The sequence below is a fragment of the Phyllobates terribilis genome, unplaced genomic scaffold, assembly GCF_046119375.1.
Source record: "Phyllobates terribilis strain yellow unplaced genomic scaffold, ASM4611937v1 Scaffold_4__5_contigs__length_816908805, whole genome shotgun sequence".
In the NCBI taxonomy this organism is placed as follows: Eukaryota; Metazoa; Chordata; class Amphibia; order Anura; family Dendrobatidae; genus Phyllobates; species Phyllobates terribilis.
In genome coordinates this window covers 148,619,812-148,637,556 of record NW_027362764.1, presented here as the reverse complement: position 1 = coordinate 148,637,556, position 17,745 = coordinate 148,619,812, and the positions used below count along the sequence as shown (strand labels likewise).

Here is a 17,745-nt window from a genome sequence, read left to right as displayed (position 1 = left end):
GTTTGGAGAACTCCTGATGTGCCTAAACAGTGGAAACCCCCTACAAGTGACCTCATTTTGGAAACTAGACCCCTTAAGGAACTTATTTAGATGTGTGGTGAGCACTTTCATCCCCCAAGTGTTTCACAAAAGTTTATAATGGAAGGGAAGGATTGACGCTTTGGAATGCAGACTTTGATGGAATGGTCTGTGAGCGTCATGTCAGGTTTTCAGAGCCCCTGATGTGTCTAAACAGTGCAAACCCCCCACAAATGACCCCTTTTTGGAAACTAGACCCCCCCAATGAATTTATCTAGATGTGTGGTAAGCACCTTGAACCCCCAGATGCTCCACAGAAAATTATAACGTTGACTTGTGAAAATAAAAAAAACAAATTTTTTTCCACAAAGATGTTAAAAAAATATTTTCACAAGGGTATCAGGAGAAAGTGGACCTCATAATCTGTTGTGCAATTTCTCCTGAGTAAGCTGATACCCCATGTGTTGGAGAAAACTACTGTTTGAGCACATGTCAGGGTTCTGAAGGGTAGGAGTGACGCTTTGGAATGCAGACTTTGATGGAATGGTCTGCGGGCGTCATGTCACATTCTCAGAGCCCCTGATGGGTCTAAACAAGTGCCCCCTTTTTGGAACTGATACCTGATTTGTGAATTATATAATGTAGTGTCATAAACCAGTTGTGTAGAACAACCTGACAAACTCTACACAACTGAAGTATGACAACCTGACGAACACTGCGTCAGGTGTGTAGTGTTCGTCAGGGTGTCATACGTCAGAAATGAATTTAGTAGTGCACGGAAGTATGGTACCTTATGAAGTATTCTTTCATGCACAGACCAGGTTTGTCGGGGGGAGGTAACGCATTAGTAAGTGGTGTCCTTGCGTATTAACCTTTTGTAACACACTCGGCACCTCTTTTGTGACTTACCTTTTTTTCCTGTTGAAGGGACCTCCCCCGGGAAATGATGGCCTGGTAAAATTCGAGGTCCTTCAGTTCCGGAAGTACTGGGGCCCGCTCCGTCACCACTGCCTAATATCAGGGCCTTAATTACTACCTCCTGGAAGTGAAGGTACGACGTAGAAGTTTGGCCTGCACATTGTGACAGAAGGAAAGCGTTGTGCATTGCCATCTGTACAATGTGCACAGCCAGCTTCTTATACTATACCTTGGCCTTTCTCAAAGCACTGTTCAGAGAGATCAACTCCCCCCATGTACTTGTTGCACCCCACTACACAGTCTGTCTGGTTTAATGACCTGTGTAGTGCAACCTCGTACAATGCCGAGGGTACTGCCATCACCATGTATGGTGGTCAAGAAAAGGACATCCCTCTTGTCTTTGTACTTGATCATCAGCAGGTAGTCGCTACATTGGGTTCTGCTCTCACCCCTTCTGAGCATCTGCCTAATTAGCGTCTTTGGAAGGCCTCTTTGATTTTAGCGGACATTACTGCAGGCTGCGGTACCTCGCGCAGAGAGGTACTTAAAAAGAGGGACTCTGGTATAAAATTTATCCACGTAGAGGTGATAACCTTTATCCAGCAGTGGATGCACCAAATCCCACAGAATTTTCCCACTCACTCCCAGAACAGGGGGGCATTCAAGGGGTTCAATCCGGGAGTTCTTCCCTTCGTAAACTCTAAACTTGTGAGTGTACCCTGAGGTACTCTCACAAAGTTTATACTGCTTGATTCCGTACCTGGCCCTCTTACTGGGCAGGTACTGCCGGAATGCAAGCTGCCCCTTAAAATGGATTAAGGACTCATCCACGCAGATGTCCCTTTGGGGCACGTACAATTCAGCAAACTTGTTGTTTAAGTGCTCGATGACCGGCCGAACTTTGAAAAGACGATCAAAGTTCAGGTCATCGTGTGCAGGACACCTTGCATTATTGTTGTAATGCACGTGGTGCGCCCCCAGGGCCGTGGGGTACTCGGCAGCCGGGCCTCTGGTTGCTGGGGGATATCACGGTGGCTGGCCCGGTTCGTGACCCAGGGCAGTCAATCAAAAAGGGGAATAATTTATAGAGGGATTTGGAAAGTGTTCGTGACGCCACCTGTGGATTGTGGCTAAAGGGTGCCGCCGCTGCGGAGCAGTCCTCTGGAGCTGGTGTTACGGCAGCAGGGATGGTGTGGCTCTCCACAGGTAGAGCTAGCTCCAGGGCAGTGTAGGGGTGAATGGTGGATGCTGGGGAGAGATGGCAGGACGGTCCCAGAGGAAAGACGGACACTCACACGGGGATAAGCTTCAGTACCTTTACTTGTGATGATGCAGGCACGGTTCAGGGTACTCCGGACGAAGGGCGCAATTTTGGACTCTCCCCAGTGAGCGGGTATAGGGCCTCCTGATCCGTTGCTTTACTCGCTAAGCTTCTGACCTGCCTGGAGCTAGGCCAAGCTTGGTTACTGTCTCTCTCTCCCTTGCACCTGCTGACCTGGTGGTAGGGTCTTTTCTTGGAGATCACTCTCCCTGGTCGCTGGGGCCTCCGTGACTCCTAGCCCTGGTACTGTAGCCAGCAATTGGTAAACCTGGGACCTGTAGTCCTCCAGTGGTTTCGGTGGTCCCTACTGGGTATAAATGGTCCCTGTAGGCACGGACCCGGTGTCCGGTATATATATCTCGGGGTGAGCCTGGTATGCTCCTCTGCCCCCTTGCTACTTCTTCCTTCTCCTCTCGCCTTCGGCCACACTCAGGGCCCTCACTCGTGCTGTAGGCCTTGACTTGCCTAAGCACAGCAGCCAGCGTGCTTCCTCTTCGCTGCTCTCTGAGCGTCAACACGCTCTCAGACTCTCTCTCTCAGTCTGACTGAACACTAAACTGAAACTGAGCTGCCTGGCTCCACCCTCCTTATATATATCCCTATCAGGGCTCCCTCTGCTGGTCTGAGGTGGTAGGGTGGAGGTGTGTGAATGTAGTGAGGACCTCTTGTTGAGAAGTCCATCCATGCACCCTTCTGGGTTCTGTGGCACCAATGCATAGCAGGGCGCCACACAGGAACTTGTTGATGGCCTCAAAACGTGTCCATTGGGAACACTGGAGTGTTATACAAAACGTCAACACTCCAGTATTGACGAATTTCTGGCTTCGTCAGGATCCCCATATGAAGGACCAAGCCCCAAAACTTCATCATTTCTACTGCATCTACAGGAGACCAGTTAGAAAATGATGAAGAGGGTTTTTTTTCCAAAAATTGATGAGCGTATAAATTAATTTGGCCCACCATGAGGTTTACAAAATCCTTTGAAAAAGTCTATTTCTGTGAGGCCAGTGGTGTCAAACTTGATTCCTGATTCTGCCATGAAATCAGGAATCAATGGCTCATAATGTTTGGGGGGCGAGGTCCATACGGGGTCAGTAGTGGGGGGCGCTGGTTCATCTTCTCTCCTGGGGCAACTGCGTGGTGGTTCAGCAGGACCTGAGGAGGAAGAAGAGGAGGATGATGACGACGAGTTGGAATAATAAAGAAAAGTGGGATCCTCTCCCTCGCTGTCAGTGTTGGAGGCAAGAAAATCATATGGCTCCTCCGCTGAATAGCGAGTTTGGGATGAGCGGGACCTTTTTTTTTTTTACTTTATTTAGAGTGTGTGTGTGTGTCAGTGTGCTTGGTGTAAACTTTAAAGACGGGGGAGTGGGGTGAGGGGGATTTGGGTGGATGAAGGGAGATCAGAGATGGACTTACCAAAGTCTTCTCTGTTCTTCTTTCAGCAGCAGGCTCTGGACCAGAATCAGCAGCAGGACCGGAGCAGAAGACCCAGGCAGGGGCTGAAGACCGTAAACTGATGACCGGGACCGTAAACTGGTGACCGGGACCGTAGCTGGAGACCGGGACCGCAGCTGAGGACCAGACCGGAGATCAACGACTGGAGCAGGTAGGAGAGAGTCTTGTGGTCTCACAGGTGCTTCTGTGGCACCACAAGGCCCAGCACAGAGGAGATCAGTGTGTGACCACGCTGTAGAAATCCTCACCAAGTGTGAGGATCTGCAGGGCTGTCACAGGGGGGTGGTAGGGTGGTGAGAGCCAGGTCACAGGCTGGTCACCACCCGGTCACCTCTGGGTCAGGTATTCAGATTCATGCGATTGATGATGACATTGATTGCTCCAATCAGAGCTGGCTGGGGCCAGGGCAGCATCACTGGGAGTCATGGGGCGGTGACAGGCAGGACACCAGCCGGTCGCCGCCCTGTGATAGCCCGGGCACCTATGGTCAGGCACTCTGATTAGAGAGATCGATGTAATCATCGATCACTCCAATCAGAGCTGACTGGGGCCTCTGCAGCATCACTGGGGGTCATGGGTAAGTGACAGGCAGGTCACAAGCTGGTCACCGCCTGGTAGCGCTCTGATCGGTGCAATCGATGTAATCGGCGATCGCACCGATCATAGAGGTTTGGGGAGAGGGCTGGCGTCACTAGGCAACGGGGGTCGTGGGTGCGGGTGGGGCGGCGCCAGCTTCCGGGATGAAGGCGCCATCTACTCTGAGATAAGATGGCGCCAGAAATTTAATGTGATTGCCGCTACTTTGGTCGCGGGACGGCATTAAACAATCTGCGTAATAGTACATCCCTGGCCCAACAGGCCCAGGGCACAAGGACGTACTATTACCACAAATGTCATAAAGAGGTAAATATTAAATACCATTTAATAAGAATAGTATTATAAATGCTCACCAGCAATACAATTTCTTAAGGCTTGCTCACAAGCGCGTAAACATCGGACGTGTGCTATCCAAATTTTTTCTGTCAGTGAAAAAAATAGTAGCATGCTGCGATTCCACTTTGAAATCACATGCCACTCACCAATTCAAGTTTATGGGTGCGTGGAAAACATCAGACTGGAATCGGATGACATCTGAGTGCAGTCTGATTTGTGCTGACACACAGAATGGAGAAGATGGAGAAAGTTTGTTCTCCATCTTCTCCTTAATGTGTGCTCCAATTCTCTCATCCCAGAGAATAGGATTATTATATGCTGACACTTGGATCAAACTCTGATCAGTGTGTCATTAGCATAATCGGCCTGATTCACTCGGATGAGAAAATCTTTGGCCGCCTGACTGTAGCACCCTGGAGTGGTGCTTGAAATCTAAGTACCCTGCCCCCTGTTTGATACTCACCTTTCGGTGTTCTCATCTGTTTTTGCTGTGTCTCTTCTCCGTATCCTACAGTTTGTGACCTGCCGGCAGCTCCAGTGTTTCATGGAGTGAGCCGGAGGTCACTAATCAATGTAAGTCTATGAGAGCCTAGTTGTGGTCTCTTTCTGGCTCTCATAGACTTGCATTGAGAGCTTGTGACATAGCTTCTGAGTTCTGACCAGTCAGAAGCTGCTCTCGCCCAATATGGCATCAAAGGACTGGACCAGCGTCGAAAAAGGTGAATATGCCGGAGGTTAATGACCGGGGGTAAGGGACTTACCTTTAAAGCACCACTGCTTTAAAACTTGGAGTGATGCTTTAAAGTGATAGTATTGCACATTGTACTACTGAGATCACTACTGACCCCGAGAACCAAGGCTCCGAAGAGCATTGATGCTCCATGCATTTTTATGAGTGTGCTGAAGACAAGCTAAGAGCAGCACTAGACTATTTATTGTCCTGTTAATGAATGATGCAACAGTGACATGATCGATCACCGCTCCATTCAGCCGAAGCTTTTCTTGGGATCCATTGGGGTCCCAGCTGTCGGACGTCAGTGATTGGGAGGTTATCTGCTATTGCATGGATAAGGTATAACTTCCAACCTTGAGAATACTCCTTTAAATTGACTCTGTCAGCACAGAATGACTGTTCAATCCAAGTACAGGCAGTGCATTATGGCGCGGCCAAACATTTAAGTGCACCTTCCCACCTGCTTGATTTCCCTCTATCTCCACCCATCTCTACTTTGATTAACAACTCTGGCTTCATAGAGGTAGAAAAGGGTGGAGATAAATGAAAAACAAGCAAATGGGTAGGTGCGGTTAAATGTTTAGCCCTGCCATGATGCACCAAGCGTCTGTACTTGGTTTGAACAGTGATTTTGTGCTGACAGAGTCCCCTTAATGCTTGGGCTAATTGTTGCTGATACAGCCAGTTTCACACTGGCAATGACGCTGTGTGAGAGGTCTGCTTCAATAATACTTTAATTTTTCATTTTTTAGTAATTCTAAATAGCTCTTTCTTTCATTTCAGCTTCAAGTAATATTTCTGACTGCACATCAGGCGTTGATATTGAAGCTCATGTATCCTCGTAAGTGAGAGTCATGACATATTATGTTACATGCACGCCACCTAAGTTCAGATAGGGGCGAGACTGGTTACATGAATTCGTTTGAATGCTGGGGGAACCGTTACTCTGAGCGACCACAGGCTGCGGCTTCTCTCAGGCAGAGGACAGATTCATTTGCTAACCAGACACATTTGATAAGAATCCTCATAAACGGTAGAGCAGTAACATTTAATGAGGCATGGCCAGTGCAATGTAAATGTCTCTTTGAGCAATAGGCTCTAGTAATAACAACAACAATCTTCTTTGCAGCTCAGCAGTACACAGTCTATTATCCTGTAGCACAGCACAGTTTTAATGCATACACAACCACAGGCCTTTCCTTAACAAGGACTCAATTGTACACATCATTCTTTATCCTGCATGGAGATAGAGGGGGGGGGGTTGATGAGGGAGATGATGTCTGTGACAGGCTTCCTTCCAGTCCTTATCTTCCTGGCAGATAATACTCCACACTGTTAGATAAGGGAGTCTAATTGACTTTTGTTTAGCTTCCCTCCTGACCTGAATTCTGTTCTGTTGCCTTCTAAGATACAGATCATAAGCCACCTTTCTCTTCGGCTCCGGCCAGACAGTAAACAACTTGCCCACCATCCCCCTGGGGCTCTGCTAAAACACTCCCCTTCTCCTGTGACTGTGTTAACCCATCTAATTGCTGGATGCTTCTGGAACACAACACTTCCTGCATCATGTGCTTGTGTTACTTCTAATAGTTGCTGAATGCTTTTAAAGCAACAGCACTACTTCTGCATGTCACAATTAATCTCTATCATTGTCCCACATTCTGTCACATACTGTATATACATGGTGCAGTTTATAAGTATTTAGAAATCTACATATTTGTATTTCAGTAAACCGTTGGGTTAAAGTGCAGTGTTATATGCATCATTCAACTCACATTTGGGGCATTTATCATTGTACCTTTTTTTTATTCTAAATAATAATTTGGATGTATAATATAACTTGTGCCAAATTATAAATTGTGCTGTGTCGTAGACTTTGCTCAACTAAAAACCTGTCATAAACATGTATGTGAGTAAAATCATAATAATAACATGCAGTCTTATCTACACGCCTCATGTTATAGAGCAGGAGAAGCTGAATAGATGTTTAAGAAAAGATTCAGTATAACTGGTACATTATTCAGTAAAATATATGCTTCTTCTGGGCTTAGGAGTCCAGTGGAGTCCAGTGGGCGATCCTATTCAGTGGATGACAGCCAGGGCCGGCCTGGTTAAAAAAGCGGCTCTGCCACACAATCCCCACCAGCCCACATGCTATAAGGGTATGTGCACACGGTCGGTATTGGCAGCGCTTTGAACGCAGTATTCTTTATGCTGCGTCCAAAGCGAAGCATGCAGGTGAATCCACATCATATACATTGCACTGATATAATTTCTCTTGAGGAGACTAGCTTCTCCGCAAGAGAAATTGACTTGCTGCTGTCTGGAAAGATGCGCCGTATGTCCGTCTCCTGGTTGATCCGCAGGTGCTCGGAGACGCAAAGTGGACATGGGATTTCTACAAATCCCATCCACTATGCTGCAACATCTGACAGCTGCGAATTGCATGCACCGCAAGTGTGCTGCGTGCAATCCGCAGCAATTACTGATAGTGTGCACGTACCCTAACACTCATTACCCCCGATCATTGAATTTTGCTCTACTTTGTCGTGCCCCTCACTCTCCTAAAAGGAGTTATTTGAAGAGCCACATGTGAATGGCGCCATAGTGCGTATGATCGGCTACAGCTCCATTTACATGGTGCTCTACAGAGCTCCGATTCTCGGAATCATGGGGGTCCCAACAGTCGGATCTCCAGCGATTGGACAGTTATCCCCTCTCCAGAGGAGAGGGGATTACTTGGGATAATCAATATAAACAGGTTTTAGAATATTTATTTTTATTTGTCCATAGTAATATTGAAAATACTAAACTAATATTGACACCTCTCCGACAACAGGACTGGAGAAGTGGTACTGTGCAGTGTATATACAGGACAGGAGAAGTGGTACTGTGCAGTGTATATACAGGACAGGAGGAGTGGTACTGTGAAGTGTATATACAGGACAGGAAAAGTGGTACTGTTTCAGGGTATATATACAGGACAGGAGAAATGGTACTGTGCAGTGTATATATACAGTAGAAGTGGTACTGTGCAGTGTATATATACAGGATAGGAGAAGTGGCACTGTGCAGTGTATTTATACAGGAGACATGGTACTGTGCAGTGTATATATACAGGAGAAGTGCTACTGTGCAGTGTATATATACAGGATAGGAGAAGTGGCACCGTGCAGTGTATATACAGGACAGGAAAAGTGGTACTGTGCAGTGTATATATACGGGAAAAGAGGAGTGGTACTGTGCAGTGAATATATACAGGACAGTGAGAGTGTTAATGTACAGTGTATATACAGGAGGAGTGGTACTGTGCAGTGTATATATAGAGGACAGGAGAAGTGGTACTGTGCAGTCTATATATACAGGACAAGAGACGTGGAACTGTGCAGTGTATATATACAGGACAGGAGGAGTGGTACTGTGCAGTGAATATATACATGACGGTAGGAGTGGTACTGTGCAGGGTATATACAGGAGGAGTGGTGCTGTGCAGTGTATATATACTGGACAGGAGAAGTGGTATTGTGCTGTCTATATATACAGGTCAGGAGAAGCGATACTGTGCAGTGAATATATACAGGACAGTAGAAGTGGTACTGTACAGTGTATATACAGGAGGAGTGGTACTGTGCAGTGTATATATACACAGGAGGAGTGGTACTGTGCAGTGTATATATACTGGACAGGAGAAGTGGTACTGTGCAGTGTATATATGTAACATCCCTGGCGGCGTGCTGGCATGGCTTACCACCTCCCTCCATCTTACCTATCAGTCCAGGCTGCACACTTTGCTCCAGTACCTGCTGTGTCCCTTGTCTGATTGCTTAGGGCAGCAGCGCGGTTACTGCCTGATTCTTATAGTTACTGTGTGCACACTCCTAATGCCTCCCCAGCCTATTGCTGTGAGTCACTGGATACTTAAACCCCTTACACTCAGTAGGCGGTGCCTCAGCAACACTTTCTTTCAGTGTGTTCTGTGCAACTGAGTTGCCAGGTCCTGTCCTGTATCTTGTCTGTTTTCGCCACCCTGGTGGCTATATACCCAGGCCTGTTACCTGTATCTGTGACTTCTAGTCTGTTCCGCCACCCTGCGGACTGTATACCCAGGCCCGTCACCTGTATCTGTGACTTTTTGTCTGTTCCGCCACCCTGGGGACTGAGTTCCCAGGCTCGTTCCTGTATCTTGTTCCGGGTACAGTTCCTGTCTGAACTGTGTCCTAGCCCGTTACCTGTTTGTCTCTATGTCCGTACCTGCCCTTTTCCTGCAGTATCTGAACCTGAACCTAACTCCAACTCGTTGTCTCTGTACTTCTGTTTGTGAGTTTTGTTTCCACTCCCTACTTCTTTGTAAGTACCTTGTGTGTATCTGGTTCTGCTTGTCCCGTTTCCCTGCCTATCTACCTCCTGTGTTCTGACTATCTTCCTGTGTTTCCCAGTCTGTTCCATGTGAACAGAGTCCTGTCCTGTCTACCTGCACCTTTTGCTCTGCTTTTTCACCGCACCTGCGGTTTCGCTCTGCTCTGCTTGTTCACCGCACCTGCGGTTTCGCTTTGCTCTGCTTGTTCACCGCAACTGCGGTTTCGCTCTGCTTGTTCACCGCACCTGCGGTTTCGCTCTGCTCTGCTTGTCCACCGCACCTGCGGTTTTGCTCTGCTCTGCTTGTCCACGGCACCTGCGTTTTTTTCTCTGCTCTGCTTGTCCACCGCACCGGCAGTTTTGCTCTGCTCTGCTTGTCCACCGCACCTGCGGTTTTGTTCTGCTCTGCTTGTCCACCGCACCTGCGGTTTTGCTCTGCTCTGCTTGTCCACCGCACCTGCGGTTTTGCTCTGCTCTGCTTGTCTATGGCTCCTGCGGTTTCTCTCTGCTCTGCTTGTCCACTGCACCTGCGGTTTTGCTCTGCTCTGCTTGTTCACCGCATCTGCGGTTTTGCTCTGCTCCACTTGTCCTCCGCACCTGCAGTTCTGCTCTGCTAGTCCACCGCACCCATGGCTCTATTCCTGTATCTCAGTCTGTACTGGTCCCTATCCAGCCTGCGTTCATACCTGCCAGCACCCGCCTGTCTGCATACCATCCGTGCCTGCCAGCACCCGCCTGTCTGCATACCAGCCGTGCCTGCCAGCACCCGCCTGTCTGCATACCAGCCGTGCCTGCCAGTACCCACCTGTCTGCATACCAGCTGTGCCTGCCCGTTCCCGCATTCCCCGGTGTATGTCAACAGCTGTGACCGGGGTCTGACCTGGAGTAGCACCTGGTCACTCTGCTCGGTTCCTCCCTGGTTCACGGAGTCGACTGAGCCGCCGTGCGACCTTGGTCAGACCGAGTTGATACTTAGTCACGCCCCTCCAGGCACTCCTTGGTTTATGGTCCAGTGGGATCACTAACCACGCTCTCGCCAGTTAGTCCGGGCGTAAGCGTAACTGACTCGCCCCTGGGCCGTGGGGTACTCGAGACCGGGTCTCTGGGTTGCGCAGTGCTGATGGAAGTAGTAGTGGCTACCCGGTCCCGTGCTCAGGGTGTCAGGCTTAAATGGTGGTTCTTTGCTGCTGAACTTAGAGTCTTTACAGCCTCGGACCCCAATGTCCGGTTAGATGGTTCTACCTTTCTGCCAGGACAGGCTCTCGGCGCCGTACGTCCCTGGCTAGCAGTTCCTCCACTGCCTCACTACCTCCTCAGCTTGCTGCTGACCCTTACTCTCTGGGACTAGACTCAGTCACGGTTTCAGGTCTCCCAGGTCTCTCTAACCCTGCTCCCATATCCAGCTTTTATAGGGAAGCCTGCTCCCCCTACTGGCCTGGGACAGTAGTTGCTGCATGCTAATTGTCCCTAACCAGGAAACCTCCCTCCTGCTCTCAGACACAGCCTTTATTATTTATGGCATCCAGGCCTGGGGTGACACATAACAATATATACAGGACAGGAGGAGTGTACTGTGCAGTTTATATACACAGCCCCACAAACAAGCCTCCAGCCCCAGAGGTCAGCCCCCAGCACCATAAGTAAGCCCCAGCACTATAAGTAAGCCCCCAGCCCCATAAATCAGCAGTCAGGCCCCAGCCCCAGAAGTAAACCCCCAGCCACAGAGGTCAGCCCCATAAGAAAGCCCCCAGAGGTCAACCCCCATCTCTATAAGTAAGCCCCCAGCCCCATAAGTCAGCAGTCAGCTTCCAGCCCCATAAGTAAGCCTCCAGCCCCATAAGTAAGCCCCCAGCCCCAGAGGTCAGACCCCAGCGCCATAAGCAAGCCCCCAACGCCATAAGCAAGCCCCCAGCCCCATAAGTAAGCCCACAACCCCATAAGAAAGCCCCCTACCCAAGCCAGCTGTGCACCAGGGAAGGCATAGGGAATCATTAAATATTTAAAAACAAACATCATTTTCACACTGGCTGCCACACAGCACTCACCGGGCCTGGCGCGCATGTAGGAGCAGAGCTGCAGCAGAGATCTCTGACTTCCCTCACTGATTCGGTGAGCTGCAGCCGGCGTTGAAAAGGCGGGAGAGAGGAGCGCGCTCTCTCCTCCCACAGTGAACGCTGACATGCCAACGTCAGCGTTCTCTTATGTACGACGCACGCAGAGATTCAAATATTGAACCCTATGTGGGCACACAGCGCTCCCCTAATCCAGGCTGTGCCTCCAGATTTAAGGGGCCAGCGGGCGGAAAAACGGCCCGGTGGCCGGATCAGCAGGCCCGTCGCCCACTATACATGCACACGTCCGCGGCCCACCGGGAAAATGCCCGGTGGGCCAGATTATCAGTCTGGGCCTGATGACAGCCTACCTTATATGAGAATCACATAGAGAAATATCTATCAATCATGGATTAGGACTACTCCTAATCCTAGAGTGAGCAGGGATTTAACAGAATAATTTACAAGTTATAATGAATCATTCTAAAAAACATTATATTAATTTATTCAGGTTCTCTTGCTCTATAATAGATGCCCATAGATTGCACAGCATTTCAATCTGACAGGTTCCCTTTAACCCTATCATGTTTCCCTAATACCTTTATCCATTGTTTAATTTGTGCTTGCCATAAATCCCTATGCCATTTTGCTCTCATACATGGCAAAGCTGAGTCCTCCACCCAGCCGTATTGAACAAGTCACGAATTGAAATATATTTCTGAAGGTGTTATTGACAAGAAATTCTCACCAGATGTCGGTAACAACCCTTCTAATCCACACAGGCAAAGAAATCAAACCATAAAATGAAGTGTAATAGCGAGAAATGACACAGGGAAAAAGTATTGAACACGTTTACTGAAGTGTATTTAATACTTCGTACAAAAGCCTTTGTTGGTGATGACAGCTTCAAGACTTCTGTATGGACTGTATGGAAAAACTAGTCACACATATTGCTCAGATGTGATTTTGGCCCATTTACACTGTGTGCCGAATTATTAGGAAATGAGTATTTTGATCACATGATACTTTTTATACATGTTGTCCTACTCCAAGCTGCATAGGCTTGAGAGCCAACTACCAATTAAGTAAATCTGGGGATGTGCATCTCTGTAATGAGGAGGGGTGTTGACTAATGACATCAACACCCTATATAAGGTGTGCTTAATTATTGGGCCACTTTCTTTCCTTTGGAAAAATGGGTCAGAAGAGAGATTTGACGGGCTCTGAAACGTCCAAAATTTTGAGATGTCTTGCAGAGGGATGCAGCAGTCTTGAAAATTCCAAACTTTTGAAGCGTGATCACCGAACAATCAAGTGTTTCATGGCAAATAGCCAACAGGGTCGCAAGAAGCGTGTTGGCCAAAAAAGGCGCAAAATAACTGCCCATGAATTGAGGAAAATCAAGCGTGAAGCTGCCAAGATGCCATTCGCCACCAGTTTTGCCATATTTCAGAGCTGCAACTGACGCGCCCCCTGGGCCTGTGCTGCTGCTGCTGTGCAGGGGGAATACCCGTAGCCGGATCTGATAGGGGTAGTAGTCCTCGTGGCGGTGACCCGGTCCGTGCCCAGGGTGTCAAACCAAGTGGCAGAACTTAGAATAAGATGTTATATTGTTCGACTACGCCACCCGTTGAATGCGGTTATGAAGCCGCCGCTGCAGGGCAGACCGCTGAGGCCGGTGGTACAGTTGTGCAGCATGGATAGTATAACCCCCAACGGGAGGGGTATGGCCTCAGGGCAGCGAACGTGGATGATGGGGATAGCAGAATTGCACGCAGGCACCAGGAACCACTCAGAGACGGTACGGTGTAGTTCAGGGTCTTTACTGGTGGCAAAGGTAGACCCTCCCGGGAGTACTGGCTAGCGATCGGGGCCTGGTCAGTCTGTGAGCAGATAGGATCTCCCCTGGCCAGGCGGAGTTGTAGGCCTCCCCAACTATTGTACTCTTCCTGGCTACCTTGCTAGAAGCGGGTAGAAGTAGCCCACGTCCCTGAGTGTACCGTGTGGTGCTCACCCGTATGGCCGGTGACTCGGGGCCTTCTGGTAGCCTCTGCTCCACGCCGGCGGTGCTGGTCCCTTGCGTGTGACCGTGCCTTCGGGTTTCTTGGCCAGAGGACCTGAAATCCCCTGCCGGTCGGTTTCTGCTGCTGGGTATGGATCAGTCCCCACAGCCTCGGACTCCGTGTCCGGTGAGATCTCTTCAGTCAGGACGAGCTCTACAGCTTCCAGTCTCTGACCCCTTTTATCACTGCTCCCACAGAGCTCCTGATCTTGCTCTCCCTGTATCTGCTCCACTCCAGACCAGACTGTGTCTCTGTCTGGGACTCCTCTTCTTCTCTAACCCTGCCTCAGCCCCCAGTTTTTTATAGGGGAAGTTCTTCCCCTCCCAGGACTGGGCAGGAGGTGTGGCATGCTTAGGGCACCTGACCAGGAGACCTCCCACCTGCTCTCAGACATAATATTGCTATTACTGTGGTAACCAGACCCCTGGGGTTCCACATTCCCCCCTAGTAAAATTTAGTACTCCGGGACTAAACATATTTTTGAAAACATAACAGGGTATAAACAGGAACAATACAATAAGGAAAAACACGTTAGGGCGGTCACAGCGTGTCCGCAACCGGGTGCAGTTTTTGAAGCAATAAGGGTGTCCATTTCACCAAAGAACAGGGAGCCGTAACCAGGTGGGGGTCTGTCCTACCCCGAGTCTTTAGCAGTCTTAGTCCATTCCTGGGTTACGCTCCAAACATATATACAAAGAATTCCGGTTAATCCCCAAAAGACACCTATAAAATAACTGGAAAAACATAATTATTTACAAGCAACAGTAAACAGGTAAATACCAATAAAACAGTCTGAACACTTTAGATCCTCCAACGTACTGGTAACTGGCTTTAGTGGCCCTAGTAGACCTACGGAGCTTACTGACCGGTCCTAAGCTACAGGGTGTAGGAGCTGTCAAAGGTAAGCTGGGCAGCTGTCTACGGGTTCTTTGGCTCACTAGGGGCACGGCAGGCTCACTATAAGCAGAGGGTCGATTCTCCTGGTCTGCTTGTGTGGGGTCTTCTGCCTCCTGGACCGGTTGCTCTTCCAGCTCTACCTGTTTTTCCGTAGGCACTTGGGATGCTGGCTGGAGGAAGGTGAGGACGGGTACCACAACAGCGCCATTTATTTGTGTCCAAGACCGAGGGAAGTCTCCGAGTACAGTACTGACCATTTCTTCCCTTTCCTCTGCGGGTCGAGGGTTTTCTTGATCTTCTTCAGGGTTTCGTAGCTGCTCGGGACACTTCTTCAGGTGATCTCGGGAGACAATGGCTGTGGTTTCTCCTCCATCCTTACTGATTGTGCAGACTTTTGGGTTTTCATGGCTCGATGGCAGTACGGTGTACGGGTCCTTCTCCCACTGGTCGTCCAACTTGTGGAGCCGTCTCTTCCTTTTCAAGACCTGCTCTCCAGGTACCAGGGGAACAGCGGGAGCATACTGGTTGTAAGTCTTCTCCTGTCTTTCTCTTGCTTGACAGAGACTTCGCTCAACGCTCTCCTGTACTTTCCGGTACTGCTGCTGCCTCTCTGTGTCCCAGTCTGCTTCTGGTGAAGTGTCCTCGGGTGTCAGGACTCCCATATCCAGATCAACAGGCAGCTTACCAGGTCTTGCTCTCATTAGGTAAGCCGGGGTACAGTTGGTGGAACCTACAGGGATGTGGTTGTATAGGTCCACCAGATCAGGCAGTTTCTCAGGCCACAGACTGCGTTCTTCCAGGGGCAATGTTTTCAGAAGGTCTATCACCACCTGGTTCATCTTCTCGCAGAGCCCATTGGTTTGCGGATGATAGGGTGTTGTTCTTATCTTCCGGCAGCCATACAGAGTGCAGAACTCCTGGAAGACTTCCACTTCAAAGGCAGGCCCCTGGTCCGTCAGCACCTGCTCTGGGTATCCGTGTGGACGGCAGAAGTGCTGCTGGAAGGCTCTAGCTGCTGTTTGAGCCGTTAAGTCCTTGACGGGGACTACAACCAAGAACCGGGAGTAGTGATCCACGATGGTTAACGCATAGACGTAGCCACTTCTGCTGGGGGTCAGTTTTACATGATCCAAGGCTACCAGTTCCAACGGCTGCCTGGTGACGATGGACTGCAGGGGAGTCTTCAGACTGGCACGGTCCTTCCTTCTTAGGTTGCATGGGCCACAGTCTCTGCACCACCTCTCGATGGTTCCTCTCATGCCTACCCAGTGGAACCGCCCGCGCAGCAGGAACTCCAGCTTCTTCCATCCGAAGTGCCCAGCTCCGTCGTGGTATGCCTCCAGTACCATAGCCGCGTCATTTCTTGGCACCACTACTTGCCAGATCAGTTCATGCGTCCGGGAGTTAACCATTCTACGGCACAACTTCCCCTTGTAAAGGAACAGTCGACTCTTCTCAGCCCACAGTTGCTTGGTTTCCTCCGGAGCGTCTGGGTCAAGGCGAGCATCTGGCTGAGTCAGCATCTCCTTCACCAGTCGGACGGCGGGGTCACTGTCTTGCGTTTCCGCCCAGTTGTAATGAGGTAAGGGGTTGAACGTAGCGGATTGCTTACCCCTTACACGGTGGGAATACTGGGTAGTCCCATGACGGTGGAACGCGGGGAGTTCAACTTCTTCCAGTTCCTCTGGATCTTCCCCTACGTCCGGTAGGTTTGGCATTCTGGACAAGGCATCCGCGTTGGTATTGGAGCGTCCTGCCCGGTATTTGATCGTGAATTCATAGTTGGACAGGCGGGCCATCCATCTCTGCTCCAGGGCACCGAGTCTTGCAGTGTCCAGATGTGTCAACGGGTTGTTATCCGTGTACACGGTGAACCGGGAAGAGGCGAGGTAGTGCCTAAAGCGTTCGGTGACTGCCCACACCACTGCCAGGAACTCTAGCTTGAATGAGCTGTAATTCTCAGGGTTTCTTTCGGTGGGTCGCAGTTTTCGGCTGGCGTAAGCAATTACCCGTTCTCTCCCCTGCTGGATCTGGGACAGTACGGCTCCTAGCCCGATGTTACTTGCGTCGGTGTAGAGGATAAAGGGCTGGCTGTAATCAGGGTATGCCAGGATTTCATCCCCCGTGAGGGCCATCTTCAGCTGGCGGAAGGACTCTTCTTCCAGCTTCTCCCATCTGAAGGGCGGCTTCTGGTTCTTGGCCTTCCTGGATTGGCCTATCAGGAGGTCCTGCATAGGAGCTGCCTTTTTGGTGAAACCGGGAATGAATCTTCGGTAGTAGCCTACCAACCCGAGGAACTGCCGTACTTCCCTTACGCTGGAGGGTCTTGGCCATTCCTTAATCGCGGTGATCTTATCAGGGTCGGGAGCCACTCCGTCAGCACTCACCACGTGTCCCAGGTACTGCACTTTTGGTTTTAGCAGGTGACACTTCGACGGTTTCACCTTCAGACCGTAGTTTGCCAGGGCTTCAAACACTTCCGCCAGGTGTTTCAGGTGGTCCTCGTAGGTTTTGGAATAAACTATAACATCGTCCAGGTACAGCAGGACCGTCTCAAAGTTCCGGTGTCCCAGACAGCATTCCATCAATCGTTGGAAGGTTCCTGGTGCGTTGCAGAGTCCGAACGGCATGCAGGTAAACTCGCTAAGTCCCATCGGGGTGGTGAATGCGGTCTTCTCCCGGTCCGCCTCTGCTACAGGAACCTGCCAGTACCCGCTAGTGAGATCCAAAGTGGAGAAGAAGTTAGCAGATTTTAAAGCAGCCAAAGACTCCTCTATCCTTGGTAAGGGGTACGCATCTTTGTGTGTGATACGGTTGATTTTCCGGTAGTCTACACACATTCTCATGGTGTTGTTTTTTTTTTTTAACCAAGACTAGTGGAGCTGCCCAGGGGCTACAGCTATCCCTGATTACCCCAGCCTCCTTCATGTCTCTAAGCATCCCCTTGGCGTGTTGGTAGTGTGCAGGGGGTACGGGTGGGTATCTCTCCTTTATGGG

General features: G+C 49.8%; 1 protein-coding gene across 4 annotated transcripts in view; it reads left to right on the top strand.

Moving 5' to 3' along the window:
• LOC141265130 (ATP-dependent translocase ABCB1-like) overlaps nucleotides 1-17,745 on the top strand; it is a 1,603,396-nt gene that overhangs the window by 198,229 nt on the left and 1,387,422 nt on the right. For all 4 annotated transcript variants that reach the window (XM_073677832.1, XM_073677833.1, XM_073677831.1 and 1 more), the window contains exon 6: nucleotides 6,165-6,222. In XM_073677832.1, coding sequence (XP_073533933.1) covers nucleotides 6,165-6,222 — 58 coding nt within the window. The remainder of the gene's footprint in view (nucleotides 1-6,164; nucleotides 6,223-17,745) is intronic.